Below are 19155 nucleotides of genomic sequence, written 5' to 3'. Positions count from 1 at the left end.
TCTCTCTTTATGATGAATTTACAAATTAGAGACCTGAATAATTTTCTCAGTATTGAACTGCTATATCTATTTTTAGAGAACTCATGTGAGATTGCCCCTTTTTTTGTTAGGAAGATAAATATAGCTAGGATTAAAATCTTAAATTTCCTTCTAAGGCTTGAATTTTTCCCCTCACTGACATAATCTGAAACCCTCAAACCTCAAAAGCACTGTGCATTGCCAACTACTATGTTTCTGGATAGAAAAAAGCTTCTTTCATTCTGCTTTAACTGCTCTTTATAGTAGCAGTGTTTGGGAAGTGTGAAGTGTTCTGATTATTTAACAAGAGAAATGAGCAGTGATAGAACTGTGTGGACAGATGGTGTGAGTCCCAGATTTCCTATCATGTTACTGTGACCTTAAAAAGGCAGAGAAAAGAACAGGAGATGGCTGCATAGTTTCGTTGGAAGATTCCCCCTGCCATATGCCATTTTTATTCTTTTCAGCACTATTTACTTTAGGGAAATGTGGTATTTTTAACACTACTATTCCTTGAAGGAAAAAAACCCAAAACTTTTACAGCTAGTCTAAGGGTCTTTTTAATGGATTTTTAGTTTTTAATTTTAGAGCATGTTGTATATTACATAATAAAATAATCAAAGGACATAAAGGTTATATATGAAAACTAAACCTTTCCTATCCTCTGCTTTTCATTTTCCCATCTCTAGTTCCCCTTTCCAGAGAGAACCACATTTTCTCGTTTCTGCTGTATACAGATAGTGTTAACACTCATCTTCCTCCCTTCATGCAAATAACAGTATATTGTACACTGTTCTTCATTTTGTTTTCCCCACATGTCTACATATCTCAGAAAATGTTCAAAGCCAGTATGTATAGAAGTATATTTTTATAGCTGTACTTTATTCCATAATTTATTCAACCAGTTTTCTGTTGATGAATGTTTAAGCTATTTGCAATATTTTATTTACTCTGACCCTCATTTCTGCCTTGACTATCTCTGCCCAGATATCTTTGTGCCCACATGTGAAACTATCTGTAGGGTAAAGTATTAGACTCAAATTTCTGGGTCAAAGAGAACATAGGTATGTTTCAGTTTTGACAGATTGCCAAATTGCCCTCCAAAGATAGTTCCTCAATTTATACTCTCAAGAACATGGTTTGAGAATATGGATTTATTTTTAAGATGTGCCCTATCTATAAGATTTGCCAGTGTGCCTTGCAATTAGTAATGAAATGAATATACTAGACACCAAATACAATTAAGAGCAAATTAAAGTTGCTATTGAAATTAGCATAACTTCTTACTTCCTCTAAGGCTATTTTTTAATTTGGGCATAATTGATTCTCAGAAAAGCTTAATAATATAGAAGGCTCACCACTTTTTAAAAGGCTGCTAAGAAACTCAGGAAGAAGGAAAGATTTTCCTCTTTCTAAACTACTCTTCATGCCTACAGAATGATGTCTTTAGTCCTAAGATTTAATAGTAAGAATATTAACAGCAATAATAAAGATATAGCTACCATGGTAATCTGCTAGACATCAGGCACTGTGATAGATAGTTTATGCATATAAACATAGGGTAATATTCATGTTATACTTGTGGATTAGGTATTCTTATCCTCAGGTCAATACAAAGAAACTAAAGCTCAAAGAAGTGACATAACATAAAGTCATTGACCATTAATGGCAGAGTCAAGATTTAAACCCGGTTCTGTTTGATTCTTAAGCCTATATGCGTTCTTCTAAGAGTTAATAGGTTAAGTGGGTTAATTCACCTAAAATACTACACCTGGCACGTTACAAGTACTGGGTAAGTATTTGCTACTGTCATTGCTATCCTACTGTTACTATTACTGTTATTATTACTGTGCTGCAGGGGCACATGTTCTAGCACCTTAAACACTGTAGTAATTTGAATTAATTATTCTCTGGGCAAGCATATTCTTTCCAGGTCTCATGATATTTATTCCATCTTTAGTTCTCAGTCTTTCTCTCCTTACCTGGAGCCATTCTTTTTACCTAAGATCCAAATTCCATTTTAAAATACTGGCTGGATGTTTTTATATCTACCCTTTTTCTCCAGAGTTTAAATCTCCAATAAGAAAAAGTGACAAATCTAATAACTGTGCCTCGAGGGCAGCGCTTCTCAACCAGTGGGTCATGACCCCTTTTTAACAATGAAAATACATTGTGGCATTAGGAAGGTTGAGAACCCCTGCTCTAAGGTGTGAAGTTTTTAGTCAATTTCACAGTTCCTAGATGCAGCCCAAATTTCTCTGGGTTGTTTCTTTCCTTCCCAGGTGGATTAGCCGATGTGAATGAGCAGAAGTTTGAGAGATAGATGTGAATGAGCAGAAGTTTGAAAGATAGTAATAATAGTTAACATTATTGACTATTTACTATGTGCTAGGCACTATGCCAAGCTTTTCTATGTATCATCTCATTTAACCATCACAACAAGCTTAAAAGGAAGATTTTATTATCTTTACCTTCATTTTATAGATGAGGAAATTGAAGCAGAACTAAGATTCAGATCTAGGTTCATATCATTTCAGAGCCCGTATTCTTATCTGTACACTGTTAGTGTCATCATGATCTCTATCACTGTTAATGCTCCCTCCATGAAAACGTTGTCAGGGTAATACAGCTACTACTATTTCCTCTAAAAGGAAATCTTCCACTCCTTGGGATAGTAGTGGGTTTCTTTTTTTTTTTTTGTAGAGACAGAGTTTCACTTTATTGCCCTCAGTAGAGTGCCGTGGCGTCACACAGCTCACAGCAACCTCCAACTCCTGGGCTTAGGCGATTCTCCTGCCTCAGCCTTCCGAGTAGCTGGGACTACAGGCACCTGCCACAACGCCCGGCTATTTTTTTGTTGCAGTTTGGCCGGGGCTGGGTTTGAACCCACCACCCTCGGTATATGGGGCTGGCGCCCTGCTCAGTGAGCCACAGGCGCCTCCCAGTAGTGGGTTTCTTATACCTTCTGATATTTGCAGTTTCTGCTTACTGGATAGAAAATTCAAAAATTGGGTTCATCCTCTGGACTACAATCCTGTCCAAGTGTGGCTCCTATGTAATTTAGCACTCCTTTTCTATAAAATTCATTTACTAACTGCTGTGTACTGAGGATACTGATATGAATATAACTTAGTTTTTGTTCTCAAAGATCTCATAACCTAGACCATAAAACAAATATTAAAGTACTCTGTCAGCAGTACAATAATTGAAGTATGTATTTTTTGGTTGCAGCCGTCATTGTTGTTTTGGCAAGCCCGGGCTGGATTCGAAGTCACCAGCTCAGGTGTATGTGGCTGGCACCTTAGTGGCTTGAGCCAAGCCAATTTTTTTATTTTTAATAGAGACAGGGTCTCTTTCTTGTTCAGGTTTGTCTTGAACTCCTGATGTCAAGGGATTCTCCTGCCTTGGCCTCCCTGAGTGCTAGGATAATAGGTGTGAGCCACCATGCCCAGTAGTAGAAGGACTTACCTTATTTGGCTATGAACAAAGGAACCCTGACTCTAAAGGAGAGTCTAAGAAAACTCTCCAAAATAACGTGTAAATTTATAATCTTAGCTGGAAAAATTTAGGAAATAGGATTATTATGTTAGTTTTTTAAATTGAAGTGTAACATATAGAAAAATACGCACAAAAAATGTACAGCTTCTAAAATTATCAAATTAAACATGTGCCAGCACCCCAGTAAAAAATAGGTATTTGCCAGCACCACAGAAGCCTACATCATTTGCCCTCAGAATTATAGTTTCTCTCTCCTGTAAGGTAACCACTATCCTAACTTCTAATATTACAGTTTAGTTTTACATGGTTTTTCATTTTATATAAATGGAATTATGTTGCTGGCTTATTTTCTCTCAATATTATATCTGTGAGAATCATCCATGTTATTGCATGTTTTAGCTATTGTTCAATTATTTTCTTTGTTGTATAGTAGTTAATTGTATGAATAAAACACAAGTATTTATCTGGTGCCCTAGCTTTGGATGTTTGAGTTGTTTTCAGTTTGAGACTATTATAAATAATGCTGTGGTAAACATTCCTCTATATGTCTTTTATCTCCCTAGTCATGCTTTTCTGAGTTTGTTTTTAAATTGCTATTTAAAAAATACCAGAATAGCGTGGCTTATAAACAACAGAAATGTATTTTCACAGTTCTGGAGCCTGGGAAATCCAAAATCAAGGTGTCATCACAGCTAGATTTTGGGTAGGGCCCTCTTCCCAGCTGCAGACTGCTGACTTTTCCCTGTAACCTCGCTTGGTGAACAGAGCAGGCAAAATCCTTGGGGCTTCTTTTGGAAGGGCGCTAATCCCATTAGTGGAACCCTTATGACCTAATCACTTCCTGAAGGTCTCACCTCCTAATACAATCACCCTGGGAGTTAGGATTTCAACGTATGAGTTTTGAGGGTACGCAAACATTCAAACCATAGCAAGCTTTTCTGTTGGATATATACATAAAGTGTGGGATTGGTCATAAGATATATATATGTTTGGCTTCAGTATATTGCTTACAAATAGTTTCCCAAAGTTGATCGTATCAATCCAGTATGGTACAGTAGTGCTTTCCTTTGCTCCTCATTCTTGCTAACGTTTGGAATTGTCAGCTGTCTTAGCTTTAGCCATTTTGGAGAGAGTGCAGTAGTACCATATCACTTTTAATTTCCATTTCCCTGACTTCATGAAGTTGAGTACTTTTTCATTTTTATTGATCATTTGGATATCTTCTTTTGTGAGGTATTGTTGAGGGTCTTATCAATTTTTTCTTTAAGATATTCTTTTTTTGTGTGAAACATTATATATATTGAAAATATCTTTTCCCAACTTGTGCAGTTTTTTTTTACTCTCTTAATGGTGATTTTTGTTAAAAAATAGTTAATTTTAATTTAATTTCATTTTAATTAACTGTAATGTATCATAAATATGTAAATAAATATATGGTTAGTACATTTTATGTCTTAAGAAATCTTTCCCTATCTCAAAATAATGAAGATATTCCTCTTGTATTATGTTCTAGAAACTTTATTGTTTATAAATAATATGAAGTAAAAATTAAGTTTAAACTCCAGACTATGTTTGGAATCACTAGTTTTTCTGCTGATGGTCTTTTTTCTGTTCTGAGATCCGATCCAGAATACCACATTGCATTTAGACACCTTGGCTTTTGAAATTTGATTTTAGTCCTAGATTTTAAGTGTGCCCCTAGTGATACTAGATTATTATTCATAATCACTTGTTCCAGTTCTGCCCATTCAAGGACTTTGGGTTTCCTTCTCTTTGAAGTAACTCCTTAGTACTCTGTCTGAAAATAATCTGTCCTTGCTCTGAATTTCTGTAGATTTTTTTTCCTTTACCTCTCTTGTGCTTTATTGGAGTACTTTTGCTAATCTGTCTGTCCTTTTAAGCTATAGATAAAATCAGGCTTGGTGCATCTGATGGGCTGAGACCTGAGGTCCTTTAAAGGTCCTTTTTTCTTTTTTAATTTCAAAATATTAAGGAGTGCAAAAGTTTTTGTTGTGTGGATACACTGTCTAATGCTGAAGTCAGGGCTTTTTTCAGGACAGTGTTGACTGGACCCAATAACTCAGTTTTTATCCCTCACTTACCCCCTCCTTAGTTTCCAGTACCCTTTATGTCTTGTTGTGCCCACGGGCACCCATCATTTAGCTGCCACTTACTAGTGAGGGTATGTCATGTTTGTTTTTCCATTCCTGAAATACTTCACTTAGGATAATGGTCTCTATTTCCATCCATGTTGCTGTGAATGACATTATTTTATTACTTTTGATGGCCAAGTAGTGCTCCATGGTGGTGTATGACACCACACACACACTACCTTTTCTTTTTTTTTTTTTTTTTATTTTTGGCCAGGGCTGGGTTTGAACCCGCCACCTCCGGCATATGGGACTGGCGCCCTACTCCTTGAGCCACAGGCGCTGCCCCCACACTACCTTTTCTTTATCCACTCGTGAATTAATGGGCACTTAGCTTGATTCCACTCTTTTTTTTTTTTTGTAGAGACAGAGTCTCTGCCCTCGGGTAGAGTGCTGTGGCGTCACACGGCTCACAGCAACCTCTAACTCTTGGGCTTACGCGATTCTCCTGCCTCAGCCTCCCGAGCAGCTGGGACTACAGGCACCTGCCACAACGCCCGGCTATATTTTTTGGTTGCAGTTTGGCTGGGGCTGGGTTTGAACCCACCACCCTCGGCATATGGGGCCGCCACCCTACTCACTGAGCCACAGGCGCCGCCCTTGATTCCACATTTTTGCAGTGGTGAGCTATGGTAAGCATTTGAGTGGAGGTGTCTTTTAAAGAGATATCTTTTCCTTTTGGTAGGTACCCAGTGGGATTTCTAGATTGAATGGTAGGTCTACTGTTAGCTCTTTGAGGAGTGTCCATACTGTTTTCTATAGAGGTTGTACTAATTTGCAGTTCCACCAACAGTGTGTAAGTGTGCCTTTTTCTCCGAATCCTCGCCAGCATTTGTTGTTTTTTGACTTCATAGTAATGTCCATACTGACAGGGGTAAGGTGAATATCTCACTGGATCACCTGATGATGATGATCACTGTAAATCACGTCTTCTTAAGTGCAGTCTACACTGTTTAATTATGATAATAGAGTGACACCCAGTTGATGGCTAGATTCAGGTAGCACCTCTGGAGAATTAAAACCACAAAGTTAAGTTAGCTTAGTTGTTTTTAATCACTCTGCTCACAAGAAAGTTAGAGACTAGAGGTAGTTGTTGAATCGCCACACAACCTCCTACCTTCATACATTGATACTATGCTCCTATAGTTATAGCTCTTAAGAAAAATTTGTCTCTTTAGTACTTACAGCTGTGAAGCCAAAAGGCAAATTGGAATAATTTCTTTAAATGAGTATATTTAAAACATGGACTTTTCCAAAAATGATCTCATTTTCCTGCTCTATTTATACCTTCATTTTTTTTTTTTTTTGTAGAGACAGAGTCTCACTGTACCTCGGGTAGAGTGCCGTGGCGTCACACGGCTCACAGCAACCTCTAACTCTTGGGCTTACGCGATTCTCTTGCCTCAGCCTCCCGAGCAGCTGGGACTACAGGCGCCCGCCACAACGCCCGGCTATTTTTCTGTTGCAGTTTGGCCGGGGCTGGGTCCGAACCCGCCACCCTCAGCATATGGGGCCGGCACCCTACTCACTGAGCCACGGGTGCCGCCCTATACCTTCATATTTTATAGCATGTAGAATGTGTCTGGGATCTCCTTAATTATACCTCTAGACCTCTAGCAAGTAGCGTGTGCAAAATTGAAGAACTGAGGGAAGAACTTTGAATGCATGTTACATGGTAATTGTGTTCTTATACAATATATAGTAGTGGCAATTATTTATATAACAAGCTTTTTTTTTTTAAAGAAAAGATTGTCTCAGAATGAATAAACAGAAAATCTTTCATTTTTGTGAAGTGTATATTTTTTTAAACTTCCATTTTTTTTTTGTTTGAACATAATTCTATAACGTATTATAGAAGGTAATAGTCCAAGAGAAATTAAAACATTTCCACTAAGGGACTTGTACACAAATGTTCATTACAGTCTTCTTTATACTAACTGAAAAATTGAAAACAACCAAAATCCCTGTCTTTTGGCGACTAGATATACAAATTCTGATATAGGCAAACAATGGAACACTCTTGAACAAAGAGGGAGGAAGTACTGATAGATGCAATATCGTGAATGAACTTCAATATTTGTGCTAAGTGAAAAAAGTTATATAGGGAGAGTACATACTATGTATTTGCATGTATTTGAAATCGTAGTGCAGGTAAACCAAAAGTGCAATAAGATCAGTGGAATTTTATAGGCTACCAGAGAAAATAAAATTATATTTAAAAATAAACAGTAACGGGCGGCACCTGTGGCTCAAGGAGTAGGGCGCCGGTCCCATATGCCAGAGGTGGCGGGTTCAAACCCAGCCCTGGCCAAAAACCACAAAAAAAAAAAAAAAAAAAAACAGTAACTAGCATAGAAATATTGGCTAAAATTTCCAAACAAACAGAAAGAATAAAAGGAATATATAAGCCTTTATCCAAATGAAAGTAGGAAAAGTGGAGGAGGGAGAACAAAGAAAAAGTACAGTAAACTGAAAACATATAAATATAGTCATGTTATGTACAGAACAGTCAATATTGTCATAGCACTTACTTCTGAGCACTTTACATTTATTTAGTCATTCTGTGTTAACTTCTTCCCTCCGAGAGATGTAGGTAGGTACTATTATTATTCTCATTTTAGAAATAAGGAAATTAAGACCCAAACCTATTATCCAAGGTCATACAATAATTGATGAAGCCAGGATTTAAGCCTAGACTATTTGGCTTTAGAGTTCAAATAAGTTCAATATATAATTTAGCACAATAAAGGTAAATAGATTAAGCTAACCTATAAAAAGATTTTCAAATGGTTAAAGAAAACTTAGGTATATAATGCTTAAAGAGGCACACACAAAGCAAAATCACACAGAAAGGTTAAAAATTATAGGAATAGAAAAAGATATGTATGACTTAGTATAATTTACCAACAAAAACTGGTAACATAGTATCAGAATAGAATTTTAGAAACTAAATTTAGGAACTAAAAAAGCCCACGACTTAATCTTTCAAAGAAATAGTTTACCAAGAAAAAATACTTAGAATCTTATGTGTCTAACAATATGGTCTTAAAAAATATACATTGAAAACTCATCAAATTCTAATGAATATGTGATATGTCCACAGTTGTGGTGGGAAATTTTGACATAGTGATATGTTTTATTTTTAAAACCATTGGTTTAGCAGAGAGTAGTGGCACATGCCTATAAGCTCAGCAGTTTGGGGGCGTCAGGAGTTTGAAAGAAGCCTGGGTAACATAGTGAAATCCTATCTGTACAAAAACTAAATTTAAAAAAATTTATCTGGGCATGGTGGTATGTGCCTGTAGTCGAAGCCACTTAGGAGGTTCAGGCAGAAGGATCACTTGAGCCCAGGAGTTCAAGGTTATAATGAGTTGTGATTTTGCCACTACACTCTGTCCTGGGTGACAGTAAGACCCTTTCTCAGACAAAAAAATCAGAAAACACAAAAACACCTGCTGGTTCAAGCAAAGAAGAAATGAGTGAAAATAATGAACAATACTAACTGGGGTGAATAACTTTTCGTAATCAGCTGTAAACAGGACATTTACTAAAATTGATCATGTACCACAACATAAAGGTGATGTTAATAACTTTGCTTAAGCATTGAGTCTTTTTGTGTGTGTGCATATATATAACTCTCCACATTAACAGATCAAAAGGGGGAAAAACTACATTATTATTTCGATATGTAGTGTTCTGTGACCACGGTGGAATTTGGAAACTGACAATTAAAAGACATCTTTCAGATGTGTGCAGACTTTAAAACACCCTCTTTAATAAGTTATGGTAAAAAGGAAATCAGAGTAGAAATTATAAAATTTTGTGATTGGTATAATTCTTCACGTTAAAAGATTAAAATAGTACAGAGGAAAAAAACACATGATTCTTTCAATGGGCGACATTAAAAACTTTTAATAAATTTTATAACTAACAAAATTTAGAAAGACCTTTTAGCAAACTTGAATTAAAAATGATCTGGAATTGGGCGGTGCCTGTGGCTCAACGGGGTAGGGCACTGGCCCCATATGCTGGAGGTGGTGGGTTCAAACCCAGCCCCAGCCAAAAAAACTGCAAAAAAAAAGAAAAAAAAATGATCTGGAATTTCTTAACTTGAAAAAGGGAATATATTTGATAACAAAAACATAGAATGAGAAATTATATTTAATAATAAAACTTTAGAAGCCTTTCTATTAAAATCAGAAAAAGGGTGGTGCCTGTACCTTGTCAGTAGGGCACCGGCCCGATATACCAAGGGTGACAGTTCAAGCCCAGCCCCAGCCAAACTGCAACAAAAAAATAGCCAGGTGTTATGGCAAGCACCTGTAGTCCCAGCTACTCGGGAGGCTGAGGCAAGAGAATTGCCTAAGCCCAAGAGCTGGAGGTTGCTGTGAGCTGTGACACCACGGCATTCTACCGAGGGTGACAAAGTGAGACTCTGTCTCTAAAAAAAATAATAATAAATCAATAAAATCAGAAAAAAACAGACTACATGCTGGCCTTGCTTCTGTTAAACAGTATGCTAGAGGGCTTAGGCACTGGGATAACATGAGAAAAAGAAATGAAGAAGAAAAAGAAGAGACAAAAAATTAGCCGGGCGTTGTGGCGGGCGCCTGTAGTCCCAGCTGCTCGGGAGGCTGAGGCAAGAGAATCACTTAAGCCCAGGAGTTGGAGGTTGCTGTGAGCTGTGTGAGGCCACGGCACTCTACCAAGGGCCATAAAGTGAGACTCTGTCTCTACAAAAAAAAGAAGAGACAAAATTGGTGATGAGAATACACCACTTGCAGGAAGTTCTTGTGAAAAAGTGATTCTGCTGCTCCAGCTCTAGAGTTTAACAGCAAAACTTATGTTTTAAAAAGTCAGGTTCAGGGTGGCGCCTGTGGCTCAGTGAGTAGGGCGCCGGTCCCATATGCCGGAGGTGGCGGGTTCAAACCCAGCCCCGGCCAAAAACCACAAAAAAAAAAAAATAAAATAAAATAAAAGGTCAGGTTCAGTTGTAGTTGATATCATTTCTATCTCACTGAGCTGAGCTAACTAGTAATAATAAAACTAGTGTTCTTCTGGGATGGTGGAAGAACTTCCTTTCAACTTAGCAATTGCATTCATAGATTATACTTAAATTGATTGTAATTAAACTGATGAAATTACTTTTATCCAACCACTAATATGTAGTTTAATAGATTTTAAGGGTATTTGTGAGGGAAAAAATTGTCTTACTCCAACTAATTCTTAATTCTACTGCTTTATGTAAAAATAAAATGAAGGGAAAGAGGTATGAAATAGTGACAGTAAGACCCTTTCTCAGACAAAAAATCTAGGTGAAAGGATTTTTTTATGATAATAGCATTCCTTAAATTTGTCTTAGTCCAACCTTAAATCTCTTCCCTTTTTGGATCCCATCCCAGGGCCTTAAAGTACAAACTGCTTAGCTGAACTTAATCTCAGCTTTAAAAGCCAAGGTAACATTGCAGACCCATGGGGTATTTATTCTTAGTCATTATTTACTGGTAGCCTGGACAGGGCATGGCACGTGCTGTTCTATCCCTCGCCCTCCACCCCACACACACCCTTCTTCTCTACGATCTTGTTTTACAATCAGTTTTCACACTTTATGGTTTGTTTATCTTTCCTTTTCTCCTAGGAAGCTGAGATTTTCTTTTTGCTGAACGGATTAAAAAATAATTGGGGAAAAGAAAATCACAAAGAGTTTAGGTTTGGAAACACAGAGGTGTTTCTACTTAGGGACAAAAATTAACATTGAGTTAAATTCTCTTTGAGTTGTTTTCACATTGTTTATTTTAAATGTTTTGGTTTTGTTCATAAATCCTTCATTGTTCAAAACATTGCTTTCATAAAAATCTGTTGATTCTCCAATACCCTGTCTATCTTAGATCTATTATTTTTCTCTCTTTTAGCTCTTTGTTGAGACTGTAGAGGTTCACATTTAAGAGAGAGATTTCCTGGCCTGTGTTACTAAATCGTGTTTTCTGCCTCAATTCAACTTTAGTGTGTCAACTTGATAGGATGAGACAGGTGGACATTCTGTTGACCAGCATCTGATTAGGGAGGGTGGAGGCTGGTGATAGATGGATATGTCTGATGACAAAATAAGCAATTCCATGCATCTGAGTGTGTAGTGTAAAATTGGGACCAGCAGATGGTGGGGCTACATTGTATCTTATTTCTTTCTCAGCTATGAGATTTGCTGTGGCCTCCTTTTCACAAAAGCCAGCTGGGATTGTCCATTAACTGGGTTTGGGTGGAAAGGACTTGTTGCTTTCTTCAGAATTTGTTCAGCCTATCCTTTTCATTTGGTGGTAAAACATGATGTTCAAAAGCAGAATATATGAGAACTGACCTTTCCTTGGAGAACATCCCCATTAAATTCCATTTCTACAATATGATTACACTTTGAAATCTAGCTTTTCCCTGTTCTTTCTTTAATTCTCTGATATTTTAATGTCCTGTGATCTCTGCTGTTGCCACTTTAAATCGCATTACTGAACGTTCTTCCCATGTTCTGAAGAGAAGAAGAAACATTTCATAGGGAAAAAAAAGTGCAGATTATAGGGCTATAATATAAACTTAAATCAAACAGACCTGCTAGTTTTAGCTTTCCTTTGTAATATATAGAATCTAATTTACTTGATACAATGTGTCTTTAAGAAACATATTTTGGTTTCATTTCTGAAACTTAACTAGTAATTTGACATCCTGCATTAGACATAGTTAAGTTCATTATAACTAATATCCCTTGGAATGGGTTAAAGTTATTCTGGGATTTGAGATGAAAGAAAGGCAGAAACTACAGGTAGGATCGTGTAAGGTATAGAGCCAGGGGAGAAGTATGGGAATGCAACTTGGGAGTCACGCTTACTCTATATCCTTGGGAAATCCAGATTGTAAAAGAAATATCATTTTCCTTCATCTTTGGCAACCTTTTGCTTTGACATCTCATCTTCTAGTACTTCCGATAGAAATCCCAAGGCTGACTTTCATTTGCCTAACTTGGGTATGTTTCCAGTCCTGAACCAACCACTGTAACTACTAGCCAGGCCTAGGTCTTTTTTTATCTATCTCTGGAGCTCCAGGTTGGGTTCAGCCTGACCTCAACCCTATGGACTTGGAAGCAGAAAGGAAAATTGAGGTGCTCTTAACATTAGAAGAGGAAAGGGATTCTGGACTGTCAAAAACAATAAATTGTCTGCTCTATTGCCAAAGCTGTTTAGTGGCAGAAGGCTGTCCTTTAGTCAAGAAGGTGCCAGCAGCTGGAATTTTCAGCTAGACCTTCTGCTGTTGAAACTTAACCTCTCCTCACATTGTCTCTATTTTGCTGCAGGTACCTATTTCCCAGATTTACACTGTGTTGGACTGAGTTTGTAGACATGAAGGTCCATGTGCCCTGTGAAACCCTTGAATACATTGAAGCCAATTATGGTAAGACCTGGAAGATTCCTGTGAAGACGTGGGACTGGAAGCGCTCTCCCCCCAATGTGCAGCCCAATGGAGTCTGGCCTATTTCTGAGTGGGATGAGGTTATCCAGTTATACTGAGCTACTCAATTAAAATGGGAGAATTCTCCTCCTAAAAAAAAGATGAATAACTGTTTAAAAAAAATACTTCTTTTTGTCAAACTAAGTGGGTGCCAAAGGGGGGGGAGGGAAGACAAGCTGGAAAAACAGCCCTAACTCCTGAGCCATGTGATTTAATTCTCTCATTCGGTATTTTTTGAGGAATTTCCATGTGTCAAGTATAATGGTAGGTTACGGTGGAGAAGCAGAAATGAAGGAAATGAATGCCTGCCTCTTTTTCCCCCTCCCATTGGTAAACACCTCAGTTTCCCTTTGAGGGAAACACCCTCACCTTTTAGAGCTTAAATAGAACATGTTACATTCTGTACAGGTTTTTTTTAAGTGTTATGCAGTGTTTGAACCAGAAGATGAGTTCCCTAAGGAAGGATATACTAGTTAAAAAGAATAACCTATACCTGTTCTTTGCATTTAAGCTGTTATGTTAGTACTACTTGTAAGTTGCAGGGGTCCTCAAACTGCAGCCCGTGGGCCACATGAGGTGGTGTGATTGTATTTGTTCCCTTTTTGTTTTTTTACTTCAAAATAAGATACATGCAGTATGCATAGGAATTTGTTCATAGTTGTTTTTTTTTTTGTTTGTTTTTTTTTAACTATAGTCCGGCCCTCCAACGGTCTGAGGGACAGTGAATTGGCCCCCTGTTTAAAAAGTTTGAGGATACCTGTCTGAGTTAATATTCAAATGATCAGAATTTAGGTGGTGTCAAGAATAGATAATAGCAATTTTATTTTGCTAGCAAACTAATGTGGAATTGATTTAGATTACAGGGCATTATTCTACAAGGGAAGGTGAGAACTTATTTCTAGCCTTGTCAAGATAAGTAAATTTCCTTACACTTACTAATTTCCTATTTGAAGTGAAAAGAAAGCTTACGCTTGTGTGATGCTTGAAGTTGTAGCCATTGTGAGAGTATTTTCACAGACCTCTGATGGCACGTGTTGACAGATCATTCAAATTGAAAACATTTACTGTTTTGAGAGAGTTGTGATTTCACAAAACTGATTTTTCTTATTTTATTCTCAATCACTCTGTTAAGCAAAAATATGAGCTATTCTTGGACATTTTATATTTTCTGAATTTATAATCTTTGTATTTTTTTTTTTTTTTTTGAGACAGAGTTTTACTTTGTCGCCCTTGGTAGAATGCTATAGCATCACAGCTCACAGCAACCTCCAACTCCTGGGCTAAGGCAATTCTCTTGCCTCAGCCTCCCGAGTAGCTGGGACTACAGGAGCCCACCACAACGTCTGGCTATTTTGTTGTTGTTGTTGTTGTTGCAGTTTGGCTGGGGCTGGGTTCAAACCCGCCACCCTTGGTATATGGGGCCGGCGCTCTACCCCCTGAGCCGCAGGTGCCGCCCTAATCTTTGTACTCTTAATAGTAACACTAAAATGTTAATAGAGATACTTCTAATTTTTCTAAATGTACTCTTTATCATATACATTCACCAGTTACTACAGTTCTGTATCTTTGATTTATGGCCTATGCACCAATTTAAATAGCATGTAAGTTTGCCTGTTCTTTTCTTCTTCCAATAGTATGTCAGGTCTCCAAAATGGAAGCTAATGTTGAATTTGGCAACTATTCCCCACCCCACATTACAGAGTTTGTAAAGTTTGTATCTGTCCATAATTGTTCAATCTATTGAATATTGATGAGTGAGAACTCAGATTTTCCTACCTTATCAAGCACCACTCATTCTGGAAACTTCCAGTTTCTTTTTTTCCCCTCAAGATATATCCCTGAGTGGGCTGGGATGGCTTTGTCTCCCCATCTCTTCACTACTCACTTGAACATTGTATTCTAAACAAGAGGTAAAGAGAAATATGGGCACGATAAGTACTGCTACTGAAGGGCCTGGCGGGGAATTCTAACCCTGCAGTGGGGCGGAGAAGGGGGGGAAAAACAGCTACAGTTTAAGAAGACCATTTTTTTTTTTCTCTCTAGTTCTAAATGAGTAATTGACCTTGGGTCTTCTTCAGAATGGCAGCACCTTATCTCAAAACTACTTGTAACATAGCAACCACAGGGTTTTTTTGCAGCCAGAAAAAAAATAGTTTTTAACGAACTTTGTAGTTAACTCTTTAATTGCTGGAAAGAGAGGGTTTTGACTGCAACACTACAATGTTAACTAACTCCCACCCAGAGATGTTAAGGGCAATGGGAGACCTAGAGGATATAAGAGAGAGAGAAGATAAAAAGGCTAGTTAGCAGGGTGAGGAAGTGGGGGCAGAATCTGTCTTTCACCAGGGGCTGAGACATTCTCAGTGGCCGCCCCCTGGGTGAAAGTTGGCCCTGGTGCCCCAGCCACAACTAGTGAGGGCCTGCCCTCCCGAGTCTCACAGCCTCCGGGCGGGGTCAGTTCCAGATAGAGCCAGCCAATCCAACATGCACTCCTTTGTTCTCACAGCCTCCAGGTAAGACCAGTCCCGGATAGAGCCAGCCAATCCTAAACCTCCTAAGTTACCTTAGTCCCTGTGCTGACCAACCCCCAACTTGGTCCCGGTTTACCCCCTAGAAACCCAAAATGCATCATGCCAAAGAGTATAAAACCCAGCATCATTTCTACCTTGGGGTCGTCCCCTCTGAGCAGAGTCCTGCCAGAAGTATGGCCCAAGCATGCTTGAATAAAGTCACTCCTTTGTTTTTTGCATGTGTGTCTGGTGATCTCTCAGTAGCGGAATTTGGTCTTAACACTACCTTTTTCTTTCTCTGGGAAAGGAAGCCGAGTCTTATATCTTGTTTATGATGCTTAGGACTACTTTCTGGACCAGCCTGGCAGATTTTCCTCTAAAACCAGAGAATAAATAGGGGTCTCAAAATGAAAACCAGAATGTCTAAAGGAATAGGCTGGCAGTTTCCTGAGGGGAGTGTGGGGGGGGAGGGAGTTGGGAAAAGTAACCTACAGCTACCCCACTTCAAATTCTAAAAACGACATTAAAACTTTCTTTAATAAATGATAACCAACGGTCCTCTCTTAGGATGCATTCTCAATGCAAAATCATTGGCTCTTTTCATAAATATATCAGACTCTCTAGGACCTGTATAGATTATCAGTAGACTTGTCCCAAAATAATAGGTTATTCCAATTAGCTTTCCCTTCACTAGAAAATCAGTCTATTCCCAGTTCTAAATAACTTTCCCTAATTTCATTTTGCATGCTCAAAAATAAAAGATAATAATAGTGTTCTTCAGTAAAATCCAGCCCACTTTGGTGAGGACCATTTGCTGTGTTCAGCATCTAGAAGTACACATACTCCATGTTGCTGTCCGTTTCAAGTTGGGACTCCCACTGTTTGCCACTAGATCTTATGCACTCCTGTTCAGGTTGTTTCTCTTTTATCTGACCCTGAAAATATAAGTTCTTGAAGTATATGAAGTCTGAAATATCTTGGTCCCACTCATAGAGGTTCTATATCTTTCCCTACCTAAACCACTGGTTGCTGAAATAATTTCTTATCTTCTTTCTGGTTTCACAGACTTCAGCTCTTGGGTTCCACCCTAACTTGGGGGAATGAAAGCCTTTCCTCAAAATCAAAAGGCCAGTCTCATCTCTGATTCTGATTCAGCCATTCTTCATCTTGTGCTTTTAACAGTTTCTGCTGAGTATCCAGAGATCTTGAGTTAGTTGATTCTAACAGTCATTCTCCTAATCTGAGCACTTTAGGCCCAGTTTGCCTAGCTTACCTGAAGAAGACTTATATAACTTGTTGATATTTAGGCACCCATGGATGTCTCCAGAGAGGTCCTAAGAGGCACAGTCCTTTTCATTTAACAACTCGGTAGCCGCTCTGTCCTCTAAACAGGGAGCACTTGTCCTCTTCTCTGCTGTAGCTACTGACTTCTGGCCCCTGGAATAAAACTACAGTTCACATAATAGTTAGGCAGTGGGATAGCAGATTTCCTTGATTCCTAACTAGAAACCCTGAAATTTGACCATTAGGTGGCAGAATGTTTGCCAGAATTCCCCTAAATCAAGTTAAAACTTTAGTAAAAATCATTCTACTTTCGAATCTTGAATGCTAGAAGAGGCATAGCCTCTGGAGTTAACTCTCTTATTTTAGAAGAGTTAATTCTTATAACTTCCATTTTATGAGTTGTTACTTTATAAGAGTGAAGCTTTTTATTTTATAATTAAATAAATAATCCAAGAAAGGAGTGATCTGAGTAAGGCTAAAACCCCAGAGGGCCATGACTTCTAGTGCAATGTCTGCTTCGCACTATCGCACAGCATCTTTAACTCTGCTTGGTATACTTGACAGAGAAGTTATCCAGTGCCTCAGTAAGTTTAGGGTATTTCTGCCATGCCCCACTTGATATTTGAGAACCTGAGGTGAGAAAAATGTCAAGGCGAATTGTTTCCTTCTTGTTCGGAATTCTTAGGCTACCTTCATACAATTATCTGAAAAATGCCTTATCTCCAAAAATTAATACCATTCACATTCGGAGACATCAGCCCTTAACACCTGATTCTCCTTAGTTCAAGATGCATTCTATATTATTTTACCTGGCTGTTAACCCAAGGGAACTGTCAGTACCAATCTGCTAAATGCCTGAATCTGGAAAGTTGCTCCTCTCTGTAAAGTAACTTTCTGTCTCAAGCCCTTTTCTTCCTAAAGAATCTTTACCTGGTAGGGTAAAGATAACAGTTAGATGTAATAGTTAGATGTAACTGGAGTGCTTTCAAGTTTCTAGGATTTTTTTTTTTTTATCTCTTTCACTGGAAAGGAGGCTGGAGTATTTAATTTCAAGTATTAGACTGCTTTTAATTATTACTATTAATACTTTCTTTTTTTAATTTTTAATTTATGATTTATTTTTTATTTATTTATTTTTTTTGTAGTTTCTGGCTGGGGCTGGGTTTGAACCCACCACCTCCGGCATATGGGGCCAGCGCCCTACCCCTTTGAGCCACAGGCACCACCCTATTAGTACTTTCTTATAGAGGCAAGTAAAGAATAGATTGTGGTGGACACCTGTGTTCCCAGCTACTCGGGAGGCTGAGGCAAAAGAATCACTTAAGCCCAAGAGTTTGAGGTTGCTGTGAGCTTTGATGCCACTGCATTCTACCCAGGGCACCATAGTGAGACTCTGTCTCAAAAATAAATAAATAAATGGGCGGAGCCTGTGGCTCAAGGGGTAGGGCGCCGGTCCCATATGCCAGAGGTGGTGGGTTCAAACCCTGCCCTGGCCAAAAAAAAAAAATAAATAAATAATAGATTGTGCTCATTTCTTTTTAAATTTGTGACCCCAAATCATTGTGTCTATTCTTACACAATTAAGTAGCATATAGAGGGCTGATACGGTGGCTTATGTCTGTAATCCTAGCACTCTGGGAGGCTGAAGTGGAAGGATTTCTTAAGGTAAGGAGTTCAAGACCAGCCTGAGCAAGAGTGAGACCTTGTCTCTACAAAAAATAGAGACAGCAATTTTCGCTGAGCATGGTGGCACATAACTGTAGTCCCAGCTACTTGGAAAGCTGAGGCAGGAGGATCACTTAAGTCCAGGAGTTCGAGGTTGTAGTGAGGTATGATTATATCACTGTACTATAGCTAAGACAACAGAGGAAGAATCTGCCTCAAAAAAAAAAAAAAAAAAGGCATATAGGATAAGCAGAATGTTATATTGGTAAGCAGTGATTTATAGATTGGGTATCAGAGCTAAATCTGGAAAATATACTTAGAATACGCTCTCACACTTCAGTCTAAAATCTCACCAAATATGGCTAGACATTTTTCTAAGCCTTCTGTTAGTTTCCGCTTCTGGAAAATAAACAGTTCTTTTATCCTAAGTGTTATAAATCTCTAGGGTAAATGTCCCCTCAAAATCTAGAAAAGGCTACATTCCCATTTTCTAACACATAATCATCAGTTGTAAGGGCTGTAAGGCATGGAAAAATTCC

The 19155-nt window shown here is 38.2% G+C and overlaps 1 protein-coding gene across 7 annotated transcripts in view; it reads left to right on the top strand.

The window, feature by feature from the left end:
- FKTN (fukutin) overlaps positions 1-18097 on the top strand; it is a 69071-nt gene extending 50974 nt beyond the window's left edge. For all 7 annotated transcript variants that reach the window (XM_053566953.1, XM_053566982.1, XM_053566949.1 and 4 more), the window contains one exon: positions 13003-18097. In XM_053566953.1, coding sequence (XP_053422928.1) covers positions 13003-13216 — 214 coding nt within the window. In that variant the 3' untranslated portion in view covers positions 13217-18097. The remainder of the gene's footprint in view (positions 1-13002) is intronic.
- The last annotated feature ends 1058 nt before the right edge of the window (positions 18098-19155 follow it).

The sequence above is a fragment of the Nycticebus coucang genome, chromosome 2 (assembly GCF_027406575.1).
Source record: "Nycticebus coucang isolate mNycCou1 chromosome 2, mNycCou1.pri, whole genome shotgun sequence".
NCBI classification, from domain to species: domain Eukaryota; kingdom Metazoa; phylum Chordata; class Mammalia; order Primates; family Lorisidae; genus Nycticebus; species Nycticebus coucang.
The sequence above is the reverse complement of the archived record's forward strand: the minus strand, read 5'-3'. Positions and strand labels throughout refer to the sequence as shown.